Genomic DNA, 25,268 nt, shown 5'->3' with positions numbered 1-25,268 from the left:
CTATAGGTCCATGGATGTGAAACTTGTAATGCAAATATAGAATAATTTTTGGATTTCATGATCACATGAAGTCATAGCTACAGAAACCCTAAATTTCTTATGCATATTCTACTAAGTCATGAATGTTCTAGTATTTGGAAGTGGTATGCTATTTGAAGTATTATGACTGAGAATTCTAAAGAATGTAGATATCCATTCTATTAGATGACTTTTTAGCTATCTGCCAAAATCAAAAGAAAAGAGGGATTTTTAAAGAAGTAAAAACAAGAAAGATCTGATAAGCTTTTAAAAAGGCCAGAAATTATTCATAAGCAGTCAAGTTCACAAAATTAACATATTATCCTTTTGTTTTCATCTTTATGTTAATGAAAATACTAGTTATTAAGTCTGGAAATTAAGCCCCCCTCCAAAACAAACAAACAAAACCAAAAAAATAAAAAAATAAAAACAAAAGAAGAAATACTAGACAACTGCTGATATTTGTCAAACAGTTTTGTTTTCTTATATTTTCTTCTTAAAAGAAAAAGGAAAAAAATCTTACACTAAATGAAAATGAAACAAAGGGACCACATGATAACTTGCAATTGTGTTTAATGAAAATATCAAATCATAAAAATGCAGTCTTCTAAATAAATAGGATTCTGAAAAATTGAACTAGGGAGTTTAGAACATGATAATATAATTGCCATAGAAGATTTATTCTGACACAAAGACTTACCTGCACTTCATATTTCAAAGACAAAGCAGGATTTATAAAAATAAGGAAAAGAATCTTAAAAAGATGGGGAAAATTTATTCTCCAGAACGCTAACAGCTGCTTCAGTTATTAAGTCCTACCATGGTGAACAGTCGCTGGGAAGTGTGACAGTTATTATTTTCTCCTGATGCAGGAGCATATTCCTATTAACACTAATGAGAAGGGTGTGGGCACATGAAAGAGAGAACCTGGCTCTTTGATTTTAAAATGAAATTCTACTGTTGAATGGATTAAGCTAATATCCTTGAGAAATGCGTACCTGCATTTATCATTTCCTTTTTAGTGAACCATCTGTGTACTTCTTTATCTGACATTTATTGATAAAGCCAAATTGATGCATTTCCCCTCTTTATAAAGATTCCCATTGTTTTATTTACATTGTTAAATTTTATTCCTTTTTAGGTCTTTAGCTTCTCGGGGATTAAATTTCAGTTGAGGGTATACGATACAGACATTTACTTGAGACTATCTCATTTTCAGAAATTAAAATAAGTATAATCAAAAGCTTACCTTTTTGCCCAATACGTACATGCTCATTTTCAAAAAGTTCTAAAAATGATAAAATAAATAAAATTATTAGACACAAATATAATCAGCCACATTTAGAACAATATTATGTAAATTTTTTCTGGTGTTGATGCTTTTAATTATTTTCAAAGTTGAATGGCTCTCCAGGAAACTATAAGAATATTTATCTTTATATGTGGAAAAATCTTTTTTCTAAGTTATTTCAAGTTTGTAGAAATGAAAAGGAGGTATATTTAATCAGAAGAAAAGATTGATAAACTAATTTTCTTTGTTAAAATAATACAGAATATCTTCTCACAACACAAATGTTTGTCCATTCATCTTTGACTTTTTTTTCCTAAAAACAAAACAAAACAAAACTTATTGATAGCTTTATTTGCAAATCCCTACTTCTACTCTAATCTACCATGAAAGCAAATCTAATAAAAGCCTTAATACTATACAGGAAATCCCACTATACAAATGCCATTTTAAAAGATTGTATGGGAGAAACAAAGATTTGTTTTTAAAGTACCAATCATAATGGAAATAACCTCCTAAACTAGATCATATTAAAACCAAGAAACATCTGTTCATCAAAAGATACCACTGAGAGTGAAAAGGTAAGTCACAGAGTGGAAGACTGTATTTGCAATACATATATCCAGCAAAGGACTTGTACTTAGAACATGTAAAGCACTCCCGGTAAGTCAATTTAAAAAAGACAACTATCTGACACAAATAGGCAGAAGCTGTGAACAGGTTCTTTACAAAAGAGGTAATCCAATGGACCAATAAACATATGAAAAGATGCCCAACCACAGAGAAATGCAATTAAAACCATTATGAAATACACACCCATCACAATGGCTAAAATGAAAAAGACTGACAATTCTAAATGCAAAGGAAATGGAGCAAATGAGCTTCTCATACAAAGGTGGTAGGAGCGTAAATCAGTACAGCCATCTTGGAAAACTGTTTGGCAACATCTACTAACACTGAATATATGCATGCCCTATGATAGCAGCACATCGCTCTCAGGTGCGCATCTTAATGTATACCTATGAGCACCAGGAGACTTACACAAGAATATGCACAGAAGCACTATTGATAATAGTCAGCCCCCTATGTCTGTGGATTCAACCAACCACGGATTGAAAACATTTGAAAAAAAATTCCAGGAAGTTCCAAAAAGCAAAACTTGAATTTGCTGTGTGTCAAACACTACACTGAATCTGTGTGAATGAACAGATGTGCTGGCATACCCTGCTGTAGTCTCCCGCCATTTCATGGATCCTCAGTCTCCAGCACTTGTGTTTGAGGATTGTTCACCTTGTGTCTCGTTTATTTGGCACTTATATGTGTGCACCCTTTCTTTCTGTGAAAAAAATGGCTCCTAAAGAGCAATTAAGTGGTCAAAATAATCCCTCAAAAGCTATGTAAAGCAATTATACTACAATAAAGATGTTAATAATAATAATAATAATAATAATTTTTTAAAAAGTTAAACAATCCCTCAAAGGCTAAGAGGGAGCGTTAAGTGCTATCTCTCAACAAGAAAATTAAAATCTTAGATCTTTGGTAAAGTGGCATATTTCTGCCAAGGTGGGCCATAAGGTCAGTAAGAACAAATTGAGCATTTGCAAAACAAAGCAGAAAGAAGCTTAAATTTGTGGAAGTGTTTGTGCTGCCCCTACAACAGCAAAAATGGTCTCTCATTCATGACAAAATGCTCGCAAAGGCGTCAAGTATGTGGCTGGAAGACATGTCACAGAAGCATATCCCTGTTCATGGCAAAATGATGTGTGAAAAAGCACTTAGCCTCTGTGGATACTACTGTGACGGAGTTGAGGAGAATGAAGGAGTTTAAGGCTCATGAGGGATGGCTGGCTAACTATGTAAAGTGTTACAGCCTCAAGAACTTAGAGATCATGGGAGAATCAGCATTGGCTGATGCCAAGGCAGCTTCACCGTTCTCAGAAGAGCTCAAAAAACTTATAGAAGAGAAAGGCTACCTTCCAGAGCAAATCTTCAATTGTGATGAAATGGGCTTGTTCTGGAAGGAGAGGTCCAATCGTACTTATATCCATAAGAGTACAAAGTAGGCCCCAGGGTTCAGGGGTTCAGGGTTTCCCTAAGGAAAGATCACCTTAGGCTGGTGCTGTGTGGCAATGCAACAGGTCACGTGATCAAGCCAGGTCTCATCTACCGAGCAAGCAATCCCCAGGCCCTTAAGAACAAAAACAAAAATTGTCTGCCTATGTTCTAGCAATACAAGAAGGCTTGGGCAATGGTCATTTTGTTCTTGGAGAGGTTCCATCACTGCTTCATTCCTGAAGTAAAGGGATGAAGAGAAGGGGCTGCCATTCAAGGTCCTCCTCATAACTGACAACACTCTCTGCTTCACTGGCGAGAATGTGGACATGATGTTCCTGTCTCCTGCAGCAGCATACTGAGGTGAATTAACACCTACCTCGCCTTCAGGAGGTTTCGTGCTGCCCCTGATGCTAACACTGACTGAGCAGCATTATCGATTTACGAAAGAGCTTCACAACTGCAGGTGCAGTTTTGCTTCCTGCAGAGGCTGTAGTTGCCTTAAGGCCTGAGGCCGCCGATGCATGCTGGAGGCAGTTCTGGAGTGAGGTGATCAGTGATTTCAGGGGCTTCTCCACTACTGATGCAGAAGTCAGTAGTATTTTGAATGTTGCAAGGGAAGTTTGGTGGGGAAGGCTTCTCTGACATGATCGAAGACAACGTTGAGGAACACACAGAAGAGCGTAGAGAAACCCTTACCAACAAGGAACTTGAAGATCTGCTGAAATCCTCTAAAGATGATGGTGATGGTGATGATCATGTTCAGAAGATTTAGAGGAGGCAGAGCCATCAATCTGGACACTTGAAAAATTTGCAGCAGTTTCTCAAGTATGATTAGAGAGAGAACATACATGTGTGTGGAAGTGGGGATGGGAGTAGCAGGAGGGGGAGGGACATTGTGAGGGGGCAAGAGATGAGACCTGAACAGTAAAAATAGTGGTTATCCTTGACACAGGGGATAAAGATTGAAAGATGGTAGGAAGGGGCTTCAGTTTATTGATCTGGGTGGTAATTTAATTAGGTGTGTCCAATTCATGCAAATTTATTGAGCCATTCTCTTAGAATTTTGCCAACAAAATGACTTACATATGTCTAATGAGTTTTCAAAATTATTTTAAAGACCCTCAAATAAAAAGAAAAAAATCTAGTTGAACTCTAATAATTGTAACATACAAGATTCTATTCAATAATTAATAGTAACCAAGGAGAGGCAAAAAGCATGTTAGTTGTCAGATATTAAAAAGTTACTAGATTAATTTGGAAATGGCAAGATAAACCTTAACCTCACTCTCATTTTCATTTAGTATATGCCATATGGGAGAAATACTAACCAGGAGGCACTTGTGTAGAGTCATCTATACCAAGTTGCCCTGCAGTTAAGCCAAGTTCCACAAAGAATTCTTTCTGAAAAATAAAACACAGAATTTCCATGCATCTCAGACTTTGCTACACATTATTTTAAAAAATCACCTTCACCTAAACATCAACTTAAATGAAAATCACAATGTAAAATAAATCTTTGCTTCATTCAAATATCTAAAGAAGAAAAGAATATTATTGAACTTTTAAATAGTAATGCTTTAGTCCAAAATTTTCCCTTTTTAGGTAACAAACTAATCAGTAAAAGTAAGCAATAATTATTCTGAGGAAAGAATAATAAAATTTAAATCTCTCCTGAAACATACATACACACACAACATATGTAGCACTTAGCAATTTTATTTTCTAAATTCATTGTCTAAAATTACCAATATAATTCTGTATCTGTGCTTTCTATGGTACTGTACTTCACTTAGCTCTTAATCAAATAAACACTGTAAATATCCAAAACAACTTAAATTAATTTTTAAGTAAAATTAGACTATCAAGTACTCTGCTAAAATAAGAATAAATTAGATTTATTCTCCAGACTTCCTCTACTTATCTAGTAATGTCTAAGGAAAGTAATCACGTTTGTCCATTGTTTCATAAATATATAAAAAACAACCCCATAGTATTCACATTATTTTTATTCCCTAAGTAATTAAATATTTCTATTAATATTTGCCTCAGTGTTTTGTTACTATTCTAATTGCTAAAACCAAACTTCCTTCTCCTTTAAAAAATGGAATTAGTTTTAATCCTTCATAATTATCTATGATTATTTAAGTTAGTGATTTATTTGTATCCCTCATAAGACAGTTATTCAGCCTAACACACACACATTTCATTTCTGTATCAATTTTAAATAACTGCCATTATATTTCAATTTTTAACTAAACTAATTTTAATCTATACTTTTAAAAAGCACTGCAACTTATGTTACCAATTTTTAATGACTCAAGTGGTAAAAATTCACTGCTTTGGATATTTTTTACTCTGTGTCAGTAGACCTGGGCCCTAATCTCGGATTTCCTTCTCTATGAACATTTATTACCTTTTTTCAACCTCTATCAAAGCATATAATCACACTATATTGAAATTATCTTTTTACTGTCCATCTTCTCATTAGCCTGAAGCTCCTGGAAGATAGAGACTATCTCTTACACACATTTGCACCTCCTGTTCTTAGCACAGTGCTAAGTGACACATAACATTGGGGAGTAAGTAAAGAGTGAACCACACTACTGAGTTCCAGTTCCCACCTGCTATCTCTACAACACTGAATTAGTGAACAGGAATTAGTCAGCAACTTCTCTTTAGAGTTAATAAATTTCAGTTTCAAGGAATTCCTTTTTGGCAAGAAAGGGGTAGGGGGTTAAGAGATACAGATTACTACATATAAAATAAATAAGCTACAAGAATATATTGTACGACACAGGGGATATAGCCAATATTTTATTTTATTTATTTATTTTTTAATAGATCTTTATTGGGGGGCTTCCCTGGTGGCGCAGTGGTTGAGAGTCCGCCTGCCGATGCAGGGGACACGGGTTCGTGCCCCGGTCTGGGAGGATCCCACGTGCCGCAGAGCGGCTGGGCCCATGGGCCATGGCTGCTGGGTCTGCGCGTCCGGAGCCTGTGCTCCGCAACGGGAGAGGCCACAACAGTGAGAGGCCCGCATACCGCAAAAAAATAAAAAAATAAAAAAAATAAAAATAAAAAAATAGATCTTTATTGGAGTATAACTGCTTCACAGTACTGTGTTAGTTTCTGTTGCACAACAAAGCGAATCAAGCATATGCATACACATATCCTCATATCCCCTCCCTCTTGAGCCTCCCTCCCATCCTCCTTATCCCACCCCTCTAGGTCATCGCAAAGCATGGAGCCAATCTCCCTGTGCCATGTTGCTGCTTCCCACCAGCCAACTATTTTACATTCAGTAGTGTATATATGGAGATGCTACTCTCACTTCGCCCAGTTTCCCCCTCCCATCCCATGTCCTCAAGTCCATTCTCTATGTCTACCTCTTTACTCCTGCCCTGCAACTAGGTTCATCAGTACCATTTTTTTTGTAGATTCCATATATATGCGTTAGCATACGGTATTTCTTTTTCTCTGTCTTACTTAACTCTGTATGACAGACTCTAGGTCCATCTACCTCACTACAAATAATCAACTTCGTTTCTTTTTATGGCTGAGTAATATTCCATTGCCTATATGTGCCACACCTTCTTTATCCATTCATCTGTTGAGGGACATTTAGGTTGGTTCCATGTCCTGGTTACTGTAAATAGTGCTGCAGTGAACACTGTGGTACATGACTCTTTTTGAATTACAGTTTTCTCAGGGTATATGCCCAGTAGTGGGATTGCTGGGTCATATGGTAGTTCTATTCTTAGTTTTTTAAGGAAACTTCATACTCTTTTCCATAGTGGTTGTATCAATTTACATTCCCACCAACAGTGCAGGAGGGCTCTCTTTTCACCACACCCTTTCCAGCATTTGTTGTTTCTAGATTTTTTGATAATGGTCATTCTGACCAGCATGATACCTCATTGCAGTTTTGATTTGCACTTCTCTAATAATTAGTGATGTTGAGCATCTTTTCATGTGCCTCTCGGCCATCTGTATGTCTTCCTTGGTGAAATGTCTGTTTAGGTCTTCCTCCCATTTTTTTAACTGGAGTGTTTGTCTTTTTGAGATTGAGCTCCATGAGCTGTTTGTATATTGTGGAGATTAATCCTTTGTCCGTTGTTTCATTTGAAAATATTTTCTCCCATTCTAAGGGCTGTCTTTTTCACTAGTTTAAGGTTTCCTTTGCTGTGCAAAAGCTTTTAAGTTTAATTAAGTCCCATTTGTTTAGTTTTGTTTTTATTTCTGTTACTATAGGAGGTGGGTCAAAAACGATCTTGCTGTGGTTTATGTCAAAGAGTGTTTTCCCTATGTTTTCTTCTAAGAGTTTTACAGTGTCTGGTCTTATGTTTAAGTCTTTAACCCATCTGGAGTTTATTTTTGTGTATGGTGTTAGGTAGTGTTCTAATTTCAGTATTTTACATGTAGCTGTGCAGTTTTCCCAGGACCGCTTATTGAAGAGGCTGTCTTTTCCCCATTGTATGTTCTTGCCTCCTTTGTCATAAATTAGGTGCCTATATGGGCATGGATTTATCTCTGGGTTTTCTATCCTGTACCATTGATCTATATTTCTCTTTGTTTTTGTGCCAGTACCATACTGTCTTGATTACTATAGCTTTGTGGTATAGTTTGAGGTCAGGGAGCCTGATTCCTCCAACTCCGTTTTTCTTTCTCAAGATTCCTTTGGCTATTCGGGGTCTTTTGTGTTTCCATATGAATTGTAAATCTTTTGTTCTAATTCTGTGAAGAATGCCACTGGCAGTTTGATGTGGACTGCACTGAACCTGTAGATTGTTTTGGGTAGTACAGTCATTTTCAGAGGATTGCTTCTTCCAACCCAAGAAGATGGTATATTTCTCCATCTGTTTATGTCATCTTTGATTCCCTTCATCAGTGTTTTACAGTTTTCTGAGTACAAGTCTTTCACCTCCTTAGGCAGGTTTATTCCTAGGTATTTTTTTCTTTTGGTTGCTTTGGTAAATGACAGTGTTTCCTTAATTTTTCCTTCTGATTTTTTGTTGTTGGTGTATAGGAATGACAGAGATTTCTGTGCATTAATTTTGTATCCTGCCACCTTACCAAATTCATTGATGAGCTCTAGAAGTTTTCTGGTGGCATCTTTAGGATTTTCTACGTATAGTATCGTGTCATCTGCAAACAGTGACAATTTTACTTCTTCTTTTCTGATTTGGATTCCTTTAATTTCTTTTCCTTCTCTGATTGTTGTGGCTAAGACTTCCAAAACTATGTTGAATAAGAGTGGCGAGAGTGGACATCCTTGTCTTGTTCCTGATCTTAGTGGAAATGCTTTCACTTTTTCACCATTGAGTATGATGCTTGCTGTGGGTTTGTCATATATGGCCTTTATTATGTTGAGGAAGGTTCCCTCTCTGCCCATTTCCTGGAGAGTTTTTATCATAGATGCGTGATGAATTTTGTCAAAAGCTTTTTCTGCATCTATTCAGATGATCATATGGTCTTTATTCTTTAATTTGTTAATGTGGTGTATCACATAGATTGATTTGCGTATATTGAAGAATCCTGTATCCCTGGGATAAATCCCACTTATCATGGTGTATGATCCTTGTAATGTGCTGTTGGATTCTGTTTGCTAGTATTTTGTTGAGGATTTTTGCATCTATTTTCATCAGTGATACTGGTCTATAATTTTCATTTTTTTGTGTTATCCTTTTCGGGTTTCGGTATCAGCGTGATGGTGGCTTCGTAGAATGAATTTGGGAATGTTTCTCCTTCTGCAATTTTTTTGAAGAGTTTGAGAAGGAGCGGTGTTAGCTCTCCTCTAAATGTTTGATAGAATTCGCCTGTGAAGCCTTCTGGTCCTGGACTTTTGTTTGTTGGAAGATTTTTAATTATGGTTTCAATTTCATTACTTGTGATAGGTCTGTTTATATTTTCTAATTCTTCCTGGTTCAGTCTTGGAAAATTTTACCTTTCCAAGAATTTGTCCTTTTCTTCATGGTTGTCCATTTTATTGGCATACAGTTGTTTGTAGTAGTCTCTTATAGTCCTTTGTTTTTCTGCAGTGTCAGTTGTGATTTCTCCTTTTTCCTTTCTAATTTTATTGATTTGTGTCTTCTCCCTTATTTTCTTAATGAGTCTGGCTAAGGGTTTACAAATTTGTTTATCTTCTCAAAAACCAGCTTTTAGTTTTACTGATCTTTGCTATTGTTTTCTTAATTTCTACTTCATTTATTTCTTTGCTGATCTTTATGATTTCTTTCCTTCTACTGACTTTGGGTTTTCTTTGTTCTTCTTTCTCTAGTTGTTTTAAGTGTAGGGTTAGATTGTTTACTTGAGATTTTTCTTATTTCTTGAGGTGAGATTGAATTGCTATAAACTTCCTTCTTAGAACTGCTTTTTCTGTGTCCCATAGGTTTTGGGTCATCGTGTTTTCATTGTCATTTGTTTCTATGTATTTTTTAAATTTCTTCTTTGATTTCTTCAGTGATCTCTTGGTTATTTAGTAGTGCACTGTTTAGCCTCCATGTGTTTGTGTTTTTTTACAGTTTTTTTCCTGTAATTGATTTTCAATCTCACAGCGTTGTGGTCAGAAAAGATGTTGGATACAATTTCAATTTTCTTAAATTTTCCGAGGCTTGATTTGTGACCCAAGATGTGATCTATCCTGGAGAATGTTCCATGTGCACTTGAGAAGAAAATGTGTTCTGCCACTTTTGGGTGGAATGGTCTATAAATATCAATTAAATCTATGTGGTCTATTGTGTCATTTAAAGCTTGTGTTTCCTTATTTATTTTCTGTTTGGGTGACCTGTCCATTGGTGTAAGTGGGATGTTAAAGTCCCCTACTATTATTGTGTTACTGTCGATTTCTCCTTTCATAGTTGTTAGCATTTGCCTTATTTATTGAGGTGCTCCTATGTTGGGTGCATAAACATTTATAATTGTTATATCTTTTTCTTGGATTGATCCTTTGATCATTATGTAGTGTCCCTCCTTATCTCTTGTAACAGTCTTTATTTTAGAGTCTATTCTATCTGATATGAGTATTGCTACTCCAGCTTTCTTTTGATTTCCATTTGCATGGAAATACTTTTTCCATCCCTTCACTTTCAATCTGTACGTGTCCCTAGGTCTGAAGTGGGTGTCTTGTAGGCAGCAAATATATGGGTCTTGTTTTTGTATCCATTCAGTCAGTCTGTATCTTTTGGTTGGGGCCTTTAATCCATTTACATTCAAGGTTATTATCGATATGTATGTTCCTATTACCATTTTCTTAATTGTTTTGGTGGGTCTTTTTTTCCCTCTTGTGTTTCCCACCTAGAGAAGTTTCTTTAGCATTTGTTGTAAAGTTGGTTTGATGGTGCTGAATTCTCTTAGCTTTTGCTTGTCTGAAAAGCTTTTGACTTCTCCATCCAATCTGAATGAGATCTTTGTTGGACAGAGTAATCTTGGTTGTAGGTTTTTCTCTTTCATCACTTTAAGTGTATCCTGCCACTCCCTTCTGTCTTGCAGAGTTTCTGCTGAAAACTCAACTGATAACCTTATGGGGATTCCTTTGTATGTTATTTTTTGTTTTGCCCTTGCTGCTTTTAATATTTTTTCTTTGAATTTAATTTTTGCTAGTTTGATTAATATGTGTCTTATTGTGTTTTTCCTAGGGTTTATCCTGTGCTTCCTGGACTTGGGTGACTATTTCCTTTCTCACATTAGGGAAGTTTTCAAGTATAATCTCTTCAAATATTTTCTCAGACCCTTTCTTTTTCTCTTCTTCTTCTGGGACCCATATAATTTGAATGTTGGTTCATTTAGTGCTGTCCCAGAGGTCTCTGAGATTGTCTTCAATTCTTTTCTTTTTTTTTTTCTTTATTCTGCCCCTCAGTAGTTATTTCCACCATTTTGTCTTCCAGCTCACTTATTCGTACTTCTGCCTCAATTATTCCGTTATTGATTTCTTCTAGTGTATTTTTCATTTCAGTTATTGTGTTGTTCATCTCTGTTTGTTTGTTCTTTAGTTCTTCTAGATCTTTGTAAAACTTTTCTTGCATTTTCTCAATCCATGCCTCTATTTCTATTTCCGAGATTGTGGATCATCTTTACTATCATTACTCTGAATTCCGTTTCAGGTAGATTGCCTATTTCCTCTTCGTTTATTCGGTGTTGTAGATTTTTACCTTGCTCCTTCATTGTGACATATTTTTTTATTGTCTCATTGTTTTCTTTTTTAATGAGTGAGATTGTGTTCCTGTCTTACTGGTTGTTTGGCCTGAGGCTTCCAACACTGGAGTTTGTAGGCTATTGGGTAGAGCTGGGTCTTGGTGCTGAGATGAGGAACTCTGTGAGACCTCACTCCCATGAATATTCCCTGGGGTCTGAGGTTCTCTGTTAGTCCAGTGGTTCGGACTCGGACCTCCCACTGCAGGAGCTTTGGTCCTACCCCCGGCTCGTGAACCAAGATCCCGCAAGCTGCGTGGGGTGGCAAAAAAAAAAAAAAAAGAGAGACTAGTAACAAAGTAAAAAATAAAATTAGACTAGGAAATTACGATATGTTAGAAGAATACAAAAATATAAATATAGATGAATCAACAACCAAAAGATACAGCAGACCATAATAGTATAAAAGAGGAGGAGGGAAAATAAAAAAAAAAAATGGGGGGAAGGCCTTCGCTGTGGAGTGTGGGTCCTAAGCAAGGGCAAGGTTTGGGCGGTGGGCAGGGATTATACTTAGGACCCACAAGGCTGGAAAAGGCCCTGGGGGCTATGGGGCATGAGACTTAGGCTCAAGGAACAGAAGGGGCCCAGGTGTGCCCTTTCCCTGGTCTCAGAGGGCAGATGACCTCACCTGGGAGCCCAGCAGGCTTCCTGGCTTGAGTGGGCAGGGCAAATGCCCTCCTCTCCTCTCCTCTTCTGCTCTTCGGGTCTGGGAAGGCCCCTCCCGCCTGCCTCTCCTGATCTCCCCAGCCTCCCTCTTATGCCCCCAAAGACCAATGTGGCCAAGGCGGGTGGGGGGGGCGCCTTGGAGGGCAGGGAACAGGCCCGCGAGTTCAGCAGGCTCCCTGTGCCAATCCCCTGCTCTCCAAAGCTACCTCCAGGCTGCGTGGGTCCCTTTTGATATGGGTAAGTCTAACCCTAACACTGTGAACTAGGTTTGAGGGCCATCTATTGAGGCATCATATGAGACTCATTGAGTCTCACTAAGTTCAGTATTCACACAGACAGACCAGGGTTACAGATAAACCATGCATCATCAGGTCAGAATCACTATCACCAGTTCATATCGTTCAGGAAACACGGGGACAACTATCCCTCATGCCTGCAGACATTAGGTATAGTCACAATTTTTAAAAAATTTGCCACAAGCTTTTGGTTCTCCAATAGCTACAAATGAATCCACACCAGCTCCAGATCCCCTCAGACAGACAGAGGCATAATTAGCCCCACTTACGCACATGCTAAACATTTTCATACATTATCCTTTCCCTGCTTCTTTATCTAGCAAACTCCTTCAAACTATTTCAAACGACAGTGCCTCTGAGAAGACCTCCCACCACCTCTAGGAAAAGAATCTGTCACTTCCTCTTCTGTACAGCCATATCACTTTGTATAAACTGCTACTAATAGGGCTTCTAACATCTTTTAAAAATAACTTCTTAAAAATTATTTTTTAATGAAAGTTGTAGTAGTAATGTTTAATAGTTATATACTGCTTACTACTTTCCAAGGACCATCTATATGCTTTATATTTATATATAAGTTTCCTAGGGCCGCCAGTGGTACAAAAATTACCACTAACTGGTTAGCTTTAAACAAGAGAAACTCATTCTCACAGTTCTGGACGATAGAAGTCCAAAATCAAGATATTAACATGCTCTCCCTGAAGGCTCTAGGGGAGAATCTGTTCCATGCCTTTCTGTTAGCTTCTGGTATTGCTGGCAATCTCTGGTGTTCCTTGGCTTGTAGATGCAACACTCCAGTCTCTGCCTGGCATATGACATTCTCCTTGTGTGTCTCTCTTCTGTGTCTCTTCTCCTCTTCTTATAAGGACACCAGTCATATTGGATTTTGGGCCTACCCTACTCCAGTAAGACATCATCTTAATTTCATTGCATCTGCAATGGCCCTATTTGCAAATGAGGTCACATTCACAGGTATTGGATGTCAAGATTCAACATATCTTTTGGGGAGGACACAATTCAACCCATAACTTATATCTTAACTTACTGATCTGCATAACACTTCTATGAGATACTATTGTCCAGGGCTTCCCTGGTGGTGCAGTGGTTAAGAATCCACCTGCCAATGCAGAGGACACGGGTTCAAGCCCTGGTCTGGAAGATCCCACATGCTGCAGAGCAACTAAGGCCATGCGCCACAACTACTGAGCCTGTGCTCTAGAGCCCACGAGACACAACTACTGAAGCCTGCGCACCTAGAGCCCGTGCTCCGCACAAGAGAAGCCACCTCAATGAGAAGCCCGCGCACTGCAACGAAGAGTAGCCCCTGCTCGCCGCAACTAGAGAAAGTCCGCGCTCAGCAACAAGGACCCAATGCAGCCGAAAATAAATAAAAATAAAAATACATACATTTATTTTTAAAAATAGGTACTATTGTCCATATATTAAATAAGAAAACTAAAGCTCAAGGTTAAGAAAAATTTGCCCAAGGTCACACAGCCAGTGAGTGGCAGAGCAAGAATTTAAACCCGGGTTAGTTGGCTTCAGAATCTATTCACCTAACCACCACACTATACTATCTTTACAGGCAATAAACAGAAGTCAAATCAGCTAAAAGACTTAACAACAACAAAATAGAAGTTCCCTATTTATGCACTCCTCCCCAACACACACATACACAACACACACACACACACACACACACACACACACACATACACACGCAATCATAATTAGCCCACTATTCAGGAACAACCACTTTCAGCTTTTTTTTCTGGTATTTACACCCGTATTTCAAGTAACAAGTATATATTGTTATTTTTAATTTATCAGTTTCAAATATCTACTGATTTTTTATGATAACTGAGGATTTTTAGCTCATGTACACTCTCTTTTCCTCCTTCCATCATTCCATTATAAGTATATATCAATCTTTTTTTTTTTTTTTTTTTTTTTTTTTTTTTTGCTGTAGGTGGGCCTCTCACTGTTGTGGCCTCTCCCCTTGCGGAGCACAGGCTCCGGACGCGCAGGCTCAGTGGCCATGGCTCACGGGCCTAGCCGCTCTGCGGCATGTGGGATCTTCCCAGACCGGGGCACGAACCCGTGTCCCCTGCATCGGCAGGCGGACTCTCAACCACTGCGCCACCAGGGAAGCCCTATATCAATCTTGATTAAATCCATATTAAGAGTTTACATTATTATTACTATTTAAAAATTATTCACTGCTGAGGCAAGGAGTATGCTATAAATATGTTTCCTTTCCTAAAATATGTATTTTTTCCATACAGTTCATAATTAAACCATTTTTTCACTTATGCAGTTTTCTGTAATCACTTACCTCTTCCTCTACCCTTTAACAACTCTGAAAAGGCCCTCCACAATACAATTTTGCATGTGGTTAAACCTGTCAGATCATCTTTACTTTTGGTGTTTTTCTTGCAGGCACTCATCCTGGAACCCTCCAACCTCCTGCTCCAATCTGGAATCGCTCTGCTCTGGTCCTGTTGCACAAACTTTGTCCTGGAACCTCTCTTCACTGTCATTTTGGAAGTTGTTCTTCTCTTAGGTTGGAATCCCATTTCCTGGATCCTCTGTTTTGCTCTTTTTGTTTTTGATCTTGTTTTGGAGCATTTCTACCAATAGCTCCCTTAATAAGAGTAAATATTTGAGATCACATACATCTGAAAATGTCTACTTCAAATTCTCATTTGATTGACTGTTGGTTACATACAGAATTCTAGGCTTGAAATCATTCAGATTTTTAAAGGCTTTACTTAAAAATCTTCTGGCTTCCAGTCTTCCTGCTGAGTGGTCAGATGCTTGAAACTTTATATATACTCTGTTTTTCTTCCATAAAAAGTTTTTAGTCTTCTCCTATTCAGGTGCCTTGGGTCTTCTTTCATTCACAGCATTGGGTACTGGGTGGGCCTTTTCACAATGAAGATTCCTGTCTTTCCATTCTTAAAATTTTTAATAATTCCTTTACCTCTGTCTTCTCTTTCTAGAACTCCTATTGGTCAGGTGTTAGCCTTTCTGGATCAATCCTCTAATTTAAAAAAAATACCTTTTCCTTTTAATTTTTCATCTCTTTGGCTTTTTTTGCTTTTGCTCTGTCTTCTGATAGAGATTTCCTGGGCTTTCTACTGATTTTTTTTTTTTCTGGCATACCATATTTTTGAGTCCTATAAGCTCTTTTTTCATTTTCTAATGTTTTGTTTTGTTGTTTTAATGAAATTCTATTCTTGTTTAATGAGTAATATCTTCTCTCTGAGAATATTAATGTTTGCTTTACATCTTCCATTGGGGAGAAATGGTTAACAACAGGCTAACCTTTTTGTCCACGTGAAGATAACCTTGGGTTTACCTTCTCCCAGCACTGTTGACCTGAAAATGTACTGGATCACACAAAAAAACTGTGGAGAGGAAAGCCAGCTATATTACTAAGCAATATAATTTACTGAAAAAATATGACCCTTGACTGGTAAATTACATCTGAAATGGAGGACTGTAAGTGGACTATAAAAATCTAATGGAGGGCTTCCCTGGTGGTGCAGTGGTTGAGAGTCCGCCTGCAGATGCAGGGGACACGGGTTTGTGTCCCGGTCCGGGAGGATCCCACATGCCGCGGAGCGGCTGGGCCCGTGAGCCATGGCCACTGAGCCTGTGCGTCTGGAGCCTGTGCTCTGCAATGGGAGAGGCCACAACAGTGAGAGGCCCGCGTAACACACACACACACACACAAAATCTAATGGAAAACACAGGCCTTAGCTACCTGGTGTGCCTCTTGAGAGGACTTGGAAGCTATGCTGATGTGCATTATAAGAAATAGTTCCCATTGCATATGAGACTTTCCTATGCTGTGCCTATGTAGCCTTGGCACTTCAAATTGCATGCATTCCTTGTGGGGCTGGGAAGTAGCATCTGGTTGGCTGCAAGGACTTCCAATGAAGATCTACGTGATATACTGACATGCCATGTTTTCTGTCCTGTATCATTTTGCAAATCTAAATGAACCTCGCACCAGGTTTTGGCCTATTGTATCTTGTGAGTGTAGATGTAAATTCAAGCCTGAAATAACTGTTGGTGGTCATAATAAACACTCATTCCCTAAATTGGCTATTTCTTTTTCTTCTTCTTCTTTTTTTTTGGTTTGTTTATTTGTTTTAGTTTTGACCTATGCCTTTAAAATTGGAAGATTTCAAGTATCTGGAGATCCTAGGCTGGTCAGTTACATTTAGGGTTGAGGCGATTAACGACTGATTGGAAGCTCTGTCTGCGAGAACTGGGCAGAGTGTGGTGGACTTCACTGTGAAGCAATTATAGCCAGCCAGCTATTTTTCTTTTCTTTTTTTTTCCCTACTGGTAAGGGTTCTCCAAATCTCTGTTAGCCTTTTCTCTGGCATTCTAACGTTGGTGGAGGATGAAGAAGGAGAGACTGGGCAGGCATAGTGGTGGTGGTAGGGGACAAGGGTATTAGTTCACTATTCGGTCAACTTTCACTTAATTCCTCTGTTTTCAATACCATGCCTCATTCCTGTTCAGCTCTATGTCTGAGGTCACTGAGTTTATAGCCTTTCTGATTCTGTTTCTGTAGTGATTAACACACCTCTGGTCTTCTGTGAGGGAGGAGGAGTCACTGGAATATGCAGGATGAGAAGAGTCTGGGGGTCTAACCCCTCTTGATACAGACTTTTACACAATCTCCACTTTCAGCCCTATGTCTCCTCAGAGACTCTATAACATGTGGTATCTCCAATTCTTGATCATTTCCGAAGTTCAAGGGAGAAAAATCATCTGGCTTTATCAGTCAGAGTCCCACCAAGAAATAGAAACCATACCAGAAATGTGAATAGGGAAAAACAGAATTAGCAAATGCAGAAAGGAACTATGACTTCTAAGCAGGAGGGTGAACCAAGAAGGAACTAAGAACTCAGGGAAGGGTCCCCCAGTGCCCTCAAGACTGATTCAGACTTTTAAGGAGAGGGTATGCCTGCCACAGGAATGTGCAGACCAGAGGTGAAGAAAACCCTTGCCAGAGAGTACAGGCTGGAGCTGGTTGACTGAGGGCTGCCAAGGTGAGTGCTACTGGGTCTTCTGTTTGCTGATCTGCTGGCTTCTGTACATGGGAAGTCCCTTTCTCCTGCTATTGTCTTGCAATGTCCCTCCAGAATCCTCTAGTGACAAAGCCTAACATCAAGCTATTTGGCAAAAAAGAAATGTTTATAAGTTCCAGCTCCAGTATAATAAAACAGAGCAAAAAAGACAGATTTGCAAAACTACAATGAAGTATCACTTCACACTGGTCAGAATGGTCATCATTAAAAAGTCTATAAATAATAAATGCTGGAGAGGGTGTGGAGAAAAGGGAACCATCCTACACTGTTGGTAGGAATGTAAATTGGTGCACCCATTGTGGAAAACAGTATGGAGATTCCTTAGAAAACTAAGAATAGAGTTACCATATGATCTAGCAATCCTACTCCTGGGCATATATCAGGAAAAGACAAAAACTCTAATTTGAAAATATATTTGCATTCCAATGTTCATAGGAGCACTATTTATAATAGTCAAGACATGGAAACAACCTAAGTGACCATCAACAGATGAATATATAAAGAAGATGTTTTATATATATATATATATATATATATATATATATATATATATATTAAGTGAAGTAAGCCAGACAAAGACAAATATTATATGATATTACTTATATGTGGGATCTAAAAAAATAATACAAATGAATTTAATCCACAAAACAGAAACAGACTCACAGACATAGAAAACAAACTTATGGTTACCAAAGGGGGATAAATTAGGAGTATGGGATTAACAGATATACATTACTATAAATAAAATCAATAAACAACAAGGATTTACCCTATAGCACAGGGAACTATATTCAATATCTTGTAATAACCTATAATGGAAAAAAATCTGAAAAAGAATATGTGTGTGTGTATAACTGAATCACTTTGCTATACTCCTGAAACTAATACAATATTGTAAATCAACTATACTTCAATTTTTAAAAAAGGTAGATTTGGAGCTGAAAGATAATAAATTGATTACTGTCACACTTGTCATCCATACCTCCTACCTTTTAGAGGCATTAAGCCTTGACCATCTTCATGTTTGCGTCATTCTTCATTCTCCAATCAGCTCTCTATCTTAACACTTTAAAGCTTAGAGTTACAAGTTGTTTCTTACTTTCACCAAAGACAGTATTTACATTTCTGCGCTCCTTATCGTTTTGGGGTAATTAACAAAAGAAGGAGTGATGGTAATTTCTTAACTCCTTTATCAGGAAATCTTCCCACCTTTCTATAATTACTCTATTTTAAAACTAACGTCCTTATCAAAATGTGACAGTCTCCAGAGCAGAGACAGCCTTTAACTCATCTTATGTTCTTTTATCTCCCTCAGTGTCTCACCATGTTATGAGCTTAATGAAGGTTGGGTGAATTAAATGAAATGTACATTCTTTAAAAACTTTTTAAATAAAATTCATAATTTGTTTCAATCAGTTTTTTAGCCATATATCAGGCACCTAAATTCCAGCAAGCTGTCTTATAAATCTATGCTGTTTATTAAAATAAGAAATAAACAAAAGCATTTATAGGTCAAGGAAAGCTCATCTTTAATCCTACTAGCAAAGCAACTCACTCTCTATACAACATACTTACAATAAAAAAGAAACTTTTCATTTTATTCATTTATTTAATGAGCAGATTGTCCTACTGCTTTAGATATATGCTGCACTAAAATATATTTCTAATAGTTGCCCTCTAAAATATGTTAATTTATTTTTAAATGCCTATACTTACCAATTCAGGGATGTCTTTTACTTTGAGAGGAACTTGGATTAAACCCAAATGAGTCCTGAAACTATGAGAATCACCATTTTCATAATTTGGGTTGCGAAGATTAATTAAAACCTTTAAAAACAAATCCAACATAACTGGTTAGTTTCTTTATTGACTATTTACACTTATAAAATTGGCAGTAATAACCTTAGTACATATCACAAGATTAAAAACTATCTGGGTTATGCATATACTTTAATTACATTCTGAAAATTATAAAATTGTATTAAAATGTTAAAATACTATAAATATGCTTTTAATTTAATATTCCAACAGATACCATATAAAACTAAAAAATTAAAAATTTAGTTAGAAAGAAAAACTTTCTGATGGTAAAAGAATTGTTTGATTATAATATTTTACCAGGGAAAATGACAGAAAAATTTAAATTGCTTGATTGTAATATTTGCCAGGGAAAATTTTAGAACCAACTCTAACTCTTTTAAAAAACAGATACTGACAAGGTTTATAGAAAGACAGTGAATAACATCATAAGATTTTGCTGATAAACCAAACCCAAAAGGAAAAAATTTTTTTCAGAAGCCAAGCTAATAAGAAAGATGGATTTATATATTTTTCAATATTAACTAGATTAAAAAAAAACTTAGATATTTGCACAGCCTTTACGCTAGGAATCTCACTTCTGTCAGTATGATTATGGAAATAATTAAAGCTGTTTGCAGAGATAGTGCAGAAAAAAACCTCAAGGAAGTGCTGTTCTCTTATAAAACAGAAAAACATGAGACAACTTAAATATTCCATTAGAGGAAATTACCTAAATAAATTATGTTTAATTTGTACAAAATACAGTGTAATATGCCTCAATTAATATCACAATGTTTATTAAATTAAAAAGTTGCAGTATAGTAGTATTTATTGCAGTATGATGGCATTATGAGTAATTTCTGTTTTAAATTTTCGTCTTACATATATTTTCTTATTTTTCTAACAACACACATTTTGGGGAGAGAATAATAATAATTTCAAAAATATTTAAAAATTGAAACTGTTGAGGGAAAGAAACCACCAAGAATCCAAGGAAGGAGATTATAATGACAGAAACACTATCATATCTGAAGAAGGCATTCATAAACTGATAACTAATGGCTGATAAAATGGAATATGCTATAAGGCCAAAAGAGTTTCCTAAAATTGCAAACACTAAATTGAAACTAAAAATATCAAAGGTATTTAAAAAAAAAAAAGAAAAAAGAGGATTTAGCAAAGAATCAACAGTGTTAAATACAGACTAATATAGAATAACACAATTTTAGTCTAGTTACACAAATAAGGCATCATACTTGCATGGGAAACTCAAAAGCACAGAATTGAAAAGAAAAAGAAACTATGAATATGTGGGCAATAGAAAAGAGAAAATATTAGAAAAGCAAAAACTATAAGGAAATGATTATAGAAAATTTGTTTGAGTTAAAGAAGAATCTCAGTATGACTAATAAAAGGATCAATTCAGCAACAGTCCTGAAGGCCACAGAACACTATGATTATTAAGGAGAAAGCAGTTAAAGACAACCATAAAAAAATTACATGAAATTTAAGTGCTAGAAAAAGAAAAAGTTTGGGAGAAATCTTTAATAAGCTAAGAGAAATAATGCTAGCACCATAAAGGCAATTTCAAACCAAAGTAACTTTTCTTTAAAGATACTGCTTACAATTCTAAAAGGCCTGAAATAATTTCTAACAATGTTCTATGCTGGCAAACTGGTATCAGAGACAACAGGTTCAGAAAAGAAATAAAAATAAAATGTGAAAGATTCAATCATTTGTTTACTCATTCACTCAACACGTTTACTGAGCCATGATGTGCTAAGCACTGTTCTACCTGTTGCAGAGAGAACAGTTAAAGATAGGATCAGCTTGCAGCTGCAGCTGGTTTATGGTAGCTCTATGTTATCTTCAGGGTTACCTGGACATCTAGTAGTAACGCTTGGCCAAGATGGGGTAAAATACACTAACTAGTCATTTATAATGTGCTATTTAATGTCCCCTGGAGGAACTCCATATCAGTTTATTTACATTGTTTATTGAAAATGTACAGATTGCTGGTTTACATCTGAATTACCAGTGGGGTATAAAAGACCCCTCAGAAAACTTGTGCCTTGACTCCCAAGACCGAAGTGTCTTGCATGTACCTTGGACATTCATAAACCAAAGACAAAGTGCATCCTGTGCAACTGAGAAAGGGGCCTGGGAGATGTGTCTGGAAATTCCCATCTCTTTGTATTTGCATGTATTTTCTTTCTCTTGCTGAAAGAAAGCCTTATGTGGGTGTATCCTTGTGGGTGAAGTCTTGTTGAACCTTTTCAGTTATCTGACTTGACTGTGTAATTGTTGCAGGAGTGAACAAAACTTCCATCTAATAGGATAAGGCAGGCAATAAGCCAAATAGAAAAATAGTATGTTATATGATGCTAAATGCCATGGAGAAAAACAAAGTAGGCAAGGGCTATAAGGAGTTCCAACCAGGGGAGCCAGGGAAAGCTTTGCTGAGAAGGCAACATTTTTGTGTGTGTGTATGTGTTTGAATTTTTTCCATGAATATTCTTTTCTTTAATTGAAATAAAAAATAATTGAAATATAGTTGGCGTACAATATTATGCTAGTTTCAGGTGTACTACAAAGTGATTTGACATTTGCATACATTGTGAAATGATCACCACAATAAGTCTAGTAACCATCTGTACCCATATAAAGTTATTACAATATTCTTGACCATATTCTTTATGTTGAGAATGTGACATTTAAGCAAAGACATAAGGAGTAAGGGGAATGTACACCCAAGTATCTGGGGAAAAGCACTGCAGGCAGAGAAAAGAAGGAGCAAAAGGCCCTCACAAGTGGGTGGAAGCCAAGGTAAAGCAAGGAGCCTAGAATAGCTGGAGTAGAACAAATCAGGAGAAAAAGTAATAGGAGATGAACTCAGAGAGGTGGTGGGGTAACAGACCAAGCAGGATATTTTAGGTCACTGTCATGACTTTGTTTTTTAAGTAGAAGGAGATAGGAAGCACCTGGATACCAGAAGAGTGGCTTCTTCAGAATTGTACTTACAAGTTTTCCTCTAGAAACTCTGCTAAGAACAAAAGGACAGATTCTAGGTGGGCAGCTTAGAAGCAGAAAGAGCAATTAAGAGGCTACTGAAATAGTCCAGACAAGAGATGGCTGCTTGGACCAGTGAAATAGGAATGATCGTAGTAAGAAGTGGATGGATTCTGGATATACTTCAAAGGTAAAGCTGAAAGGATTTGCTGATGGATTACATGTAAGGTACAAGAAAAAAAGTATAGTCAAAGAGAGGTGAATTAAAATAATTAGTGAGTTGTAAACGCCTACTGAAGAGATCCACTTGAATGCTCAATATGCCTCTCAAACTGAATTAAGCTCATCATCTTCTCTAATGGACCTGTTTCTCCTCCTGTATTCTCTATCTCAAGGGCAAGTTACCTCTGCCCAGTTACCCAATCTAGTCACTTAAAGGTTATCTCTATGTTTGTTTTTTCCTCATGCTCCTTAGATCTAATCAGTTCCCAAATCTTCCTTAAAATCTCTCAAGTCTGTTGAATTCTTTCCATTTTGAATGCTGTTCTCTTAGTTCAGACCTTTATCATGCCTTGCCTGAACTACTAGAACAGGGAGGAAATAAAAAAGGAAACAATTCACTGAGCACCCATATGTGCCAGGAAGCAGGCTACATGATTTACAGTCACTATTTTTTAATCAAATCTTCCTGATTTACTTCCCTCTAATTTTTCCACACTCCAATGTATTTTCCAAAAGCAATTTCCAAATATAATATAATCATGTTATTCCACCACCTCAGTGGCTCTGGGGCTTTTTACATGGTGATTCCTCTGCCTGGAGATGTTCTTATACCATCATTTCTTTTGCATTTTTACCTCATTAATATATATATATATTTAGCCAATAGAACCTACCTCGAGAAAATCCTTAGGTGCATAAACAGGCCTGAAAAGGCTTAAATCTAGAATTAATAAGATAGATTAAAACAAAATTTCAATTATAACATAAAAATTCTTATTAATAATAAATTTTAATGATTCTTTCATATGTTGCTATGCAACTAGATTAATTCAAACATTTGCAGAATATCAGTTATTTGTCATACATTGTGTTAAGTACTGGGCCAATAAAAATAAAAAGGTAATCCCTTCCCTTGACAGCCTAGATGACATACTCTAGAAGAAATAAAGAGTCCCCCCTTTGATAAATTTATAATAGATTATTTGTAGTTGAATTGAAAAACAATGTCAGTATAATGTGAAAGTTCTATATGAGAATAGAGAATTCTATATGAGAATTCTCAAAGTACTTAGAATACAAACAATGCATTCTTAGTGAATTCCTGTAGTTATATTGAACTGTTCTCCCTTTTGAACTTCTATAACACACTGCTCCCTTTATTATGGCACAATTTCTTGCCCAGTACCCAACCCCCTCAACTTTTTTTAAAGAAGGAGTGGTGAGGAATTATGTACATGTCTACCTAAACAATTATATATGTATCTGTTTATCGTAGTAAATGTTAGATAGAGTTCTCACTCATTATATGTTTATAAAATTGATTGACTCAATTTTAAACATTAAAATGAACCAAAATAAATTCTTAAAAACATTTTAGAAGTATTAAAACTGTTCCACATATACCCTGGTTTCTCTTCAGATCAAATAAATCTCTTGCCTTTTACTAAAGATTTTTGTGGAGAGAAACAAATCTGAGTGTTTAATAAATTTTTTGAGGCCTTGCTTTGGCAGGGCTAGTAAAAAAAAACACAAACTTTTCCACATTTAATCCATCTTTAACATCTCAATGTAATTAAAGTTTGAAAAAGATTTGTCTATGAAATCAACTGAATGATTTAATTTACCCTTTTATAAAAATGTTTTCAAATGCTGCTTTAAAAAAGGATAACTGATTTAAATATCCTCAAAATAATGGAGAACACTGACCAAAGTTAGGAATTTTAAACTGTAAAGTAGAAGTTTAAGCAAAAAAAATCAGATGGGGCTTCCCTGGTGGCGCAGTGGTTGAGAGTCCGCCTGCCGATGCAGGGGACATGGGTTTGTGCCCCGGTCCAGGAAGATCCCACATGCTGCGGAGCGGCTGGGCCCGTGAGCCATGGCCGCTGAGCCTGCATGTCCGGAGCCTGTGCTCCGCAACGGGAGAGGACACAACAGTGAGAGGCCCGCGTACCGCAAAAAAAAAAAAAAATCAGATGATAGTAAGTTAGTGGAGAGGGAAAGTTGCTATCTTTCCAAAAAAATTGTTAATATTGTGATTTTGGATTCACAATTAAGAAGGCAATTTTTTTTCCCACTACCACATTTTGAAAAGAGTTTTACATATACCTGGCTCATCAGTTCCCATTTCATTCCATTTATTGAGAAGTTCTTTCTGTTCTCCAACTGGCCTCTAAAAAAGGTAATTTTAAAATTGGTTTTGTTTTGTGAAGTTAAGCAATGAAGCTGAAAAATAAGAATCAATACCTTATTTAAAAGCTTAAATAAGCTACCATAACACAAGAAAAAATAATTTCATTACATATGGTTAGCTTTTTAGGGAATTACACTTAAATTACATTATTTAACTATTACATTATATGTAGTCTCGGTGGCTCAGTTACACTGTGGTGCTAATGAGTCCAAGAATAGAAGGTAAATGATCTGTGCTGCCTAGTAAAATTTCACAAAGAAAAACTGCTCCTCAGCCACATACTACATCTCTTACCCCATCTAGCAATCTCAGAAATGCATTGCAAGGGGGACTGGCCAAGAGAGTGTGACTGTGAATCAGTAGCATCATCTTCCTATATGAAAGACAGTATATTATACAATACTACATATTTAGACAGTTTTTCA

At 36.7% G+C, this 25,268-nt stretch overlaps 1 protein-coding gene across 2 annotated transcripts in view; it reads right to left on the bottom strand.

Annotated features, from left to right (window-relative positions):
- The window catches only part of TBC1D19 (TBC1 domain family member 19), a gene marked incomplete at its 5' end in the record, with an annotated part of 168,324 nt that overhangs the window by 68,466 nt on the left and 74,590 nt on the right, over positions 1-25,268 (bottom strand). For both annotated transcript variants that reach the window (XM_079698769.1, XM_079698770.1), the window contains 5 exons: positions 1,268-1,306; positions 4,690-4,762; positions 19,338-19,448; positions 23,327-23,373; positions 24,759-24,822. In XM_079698769.1, coding sequence (XP_079554895.1) covers positions 1,268-1,306; positions 4,690-4,762; positions 19,338-19,448; positions 23,327-23,373; positions 24,759-24,822 — 334 coding nt within the window. The remainder of the gene's footprint in view (positions 1-1,267; positions 1,307-4,689; positions 4,763-19,337; positions 19,449-23,326; positions 23,374-24,758; positions 24,823-25,268) is intronic.

The sequence above is a fragment of the Hyperoodon ampullatus genome (assembly GCF_949752795.1).
Source record: "Hyperoodon ampullatus genome assembly, chromosome: 1".
Taxonomy (NCBI): Eukaryota; Metazoa; Chordata; class Mammalia; order Artiodactyla; family Ziphiidae; genus Hyperoodon; species Hyperoodon ampullatus.
Note: the sequence above shows the minus strand (reverse complement) of the source record. Positions and strands in the feature narration are given on the sequence as shown.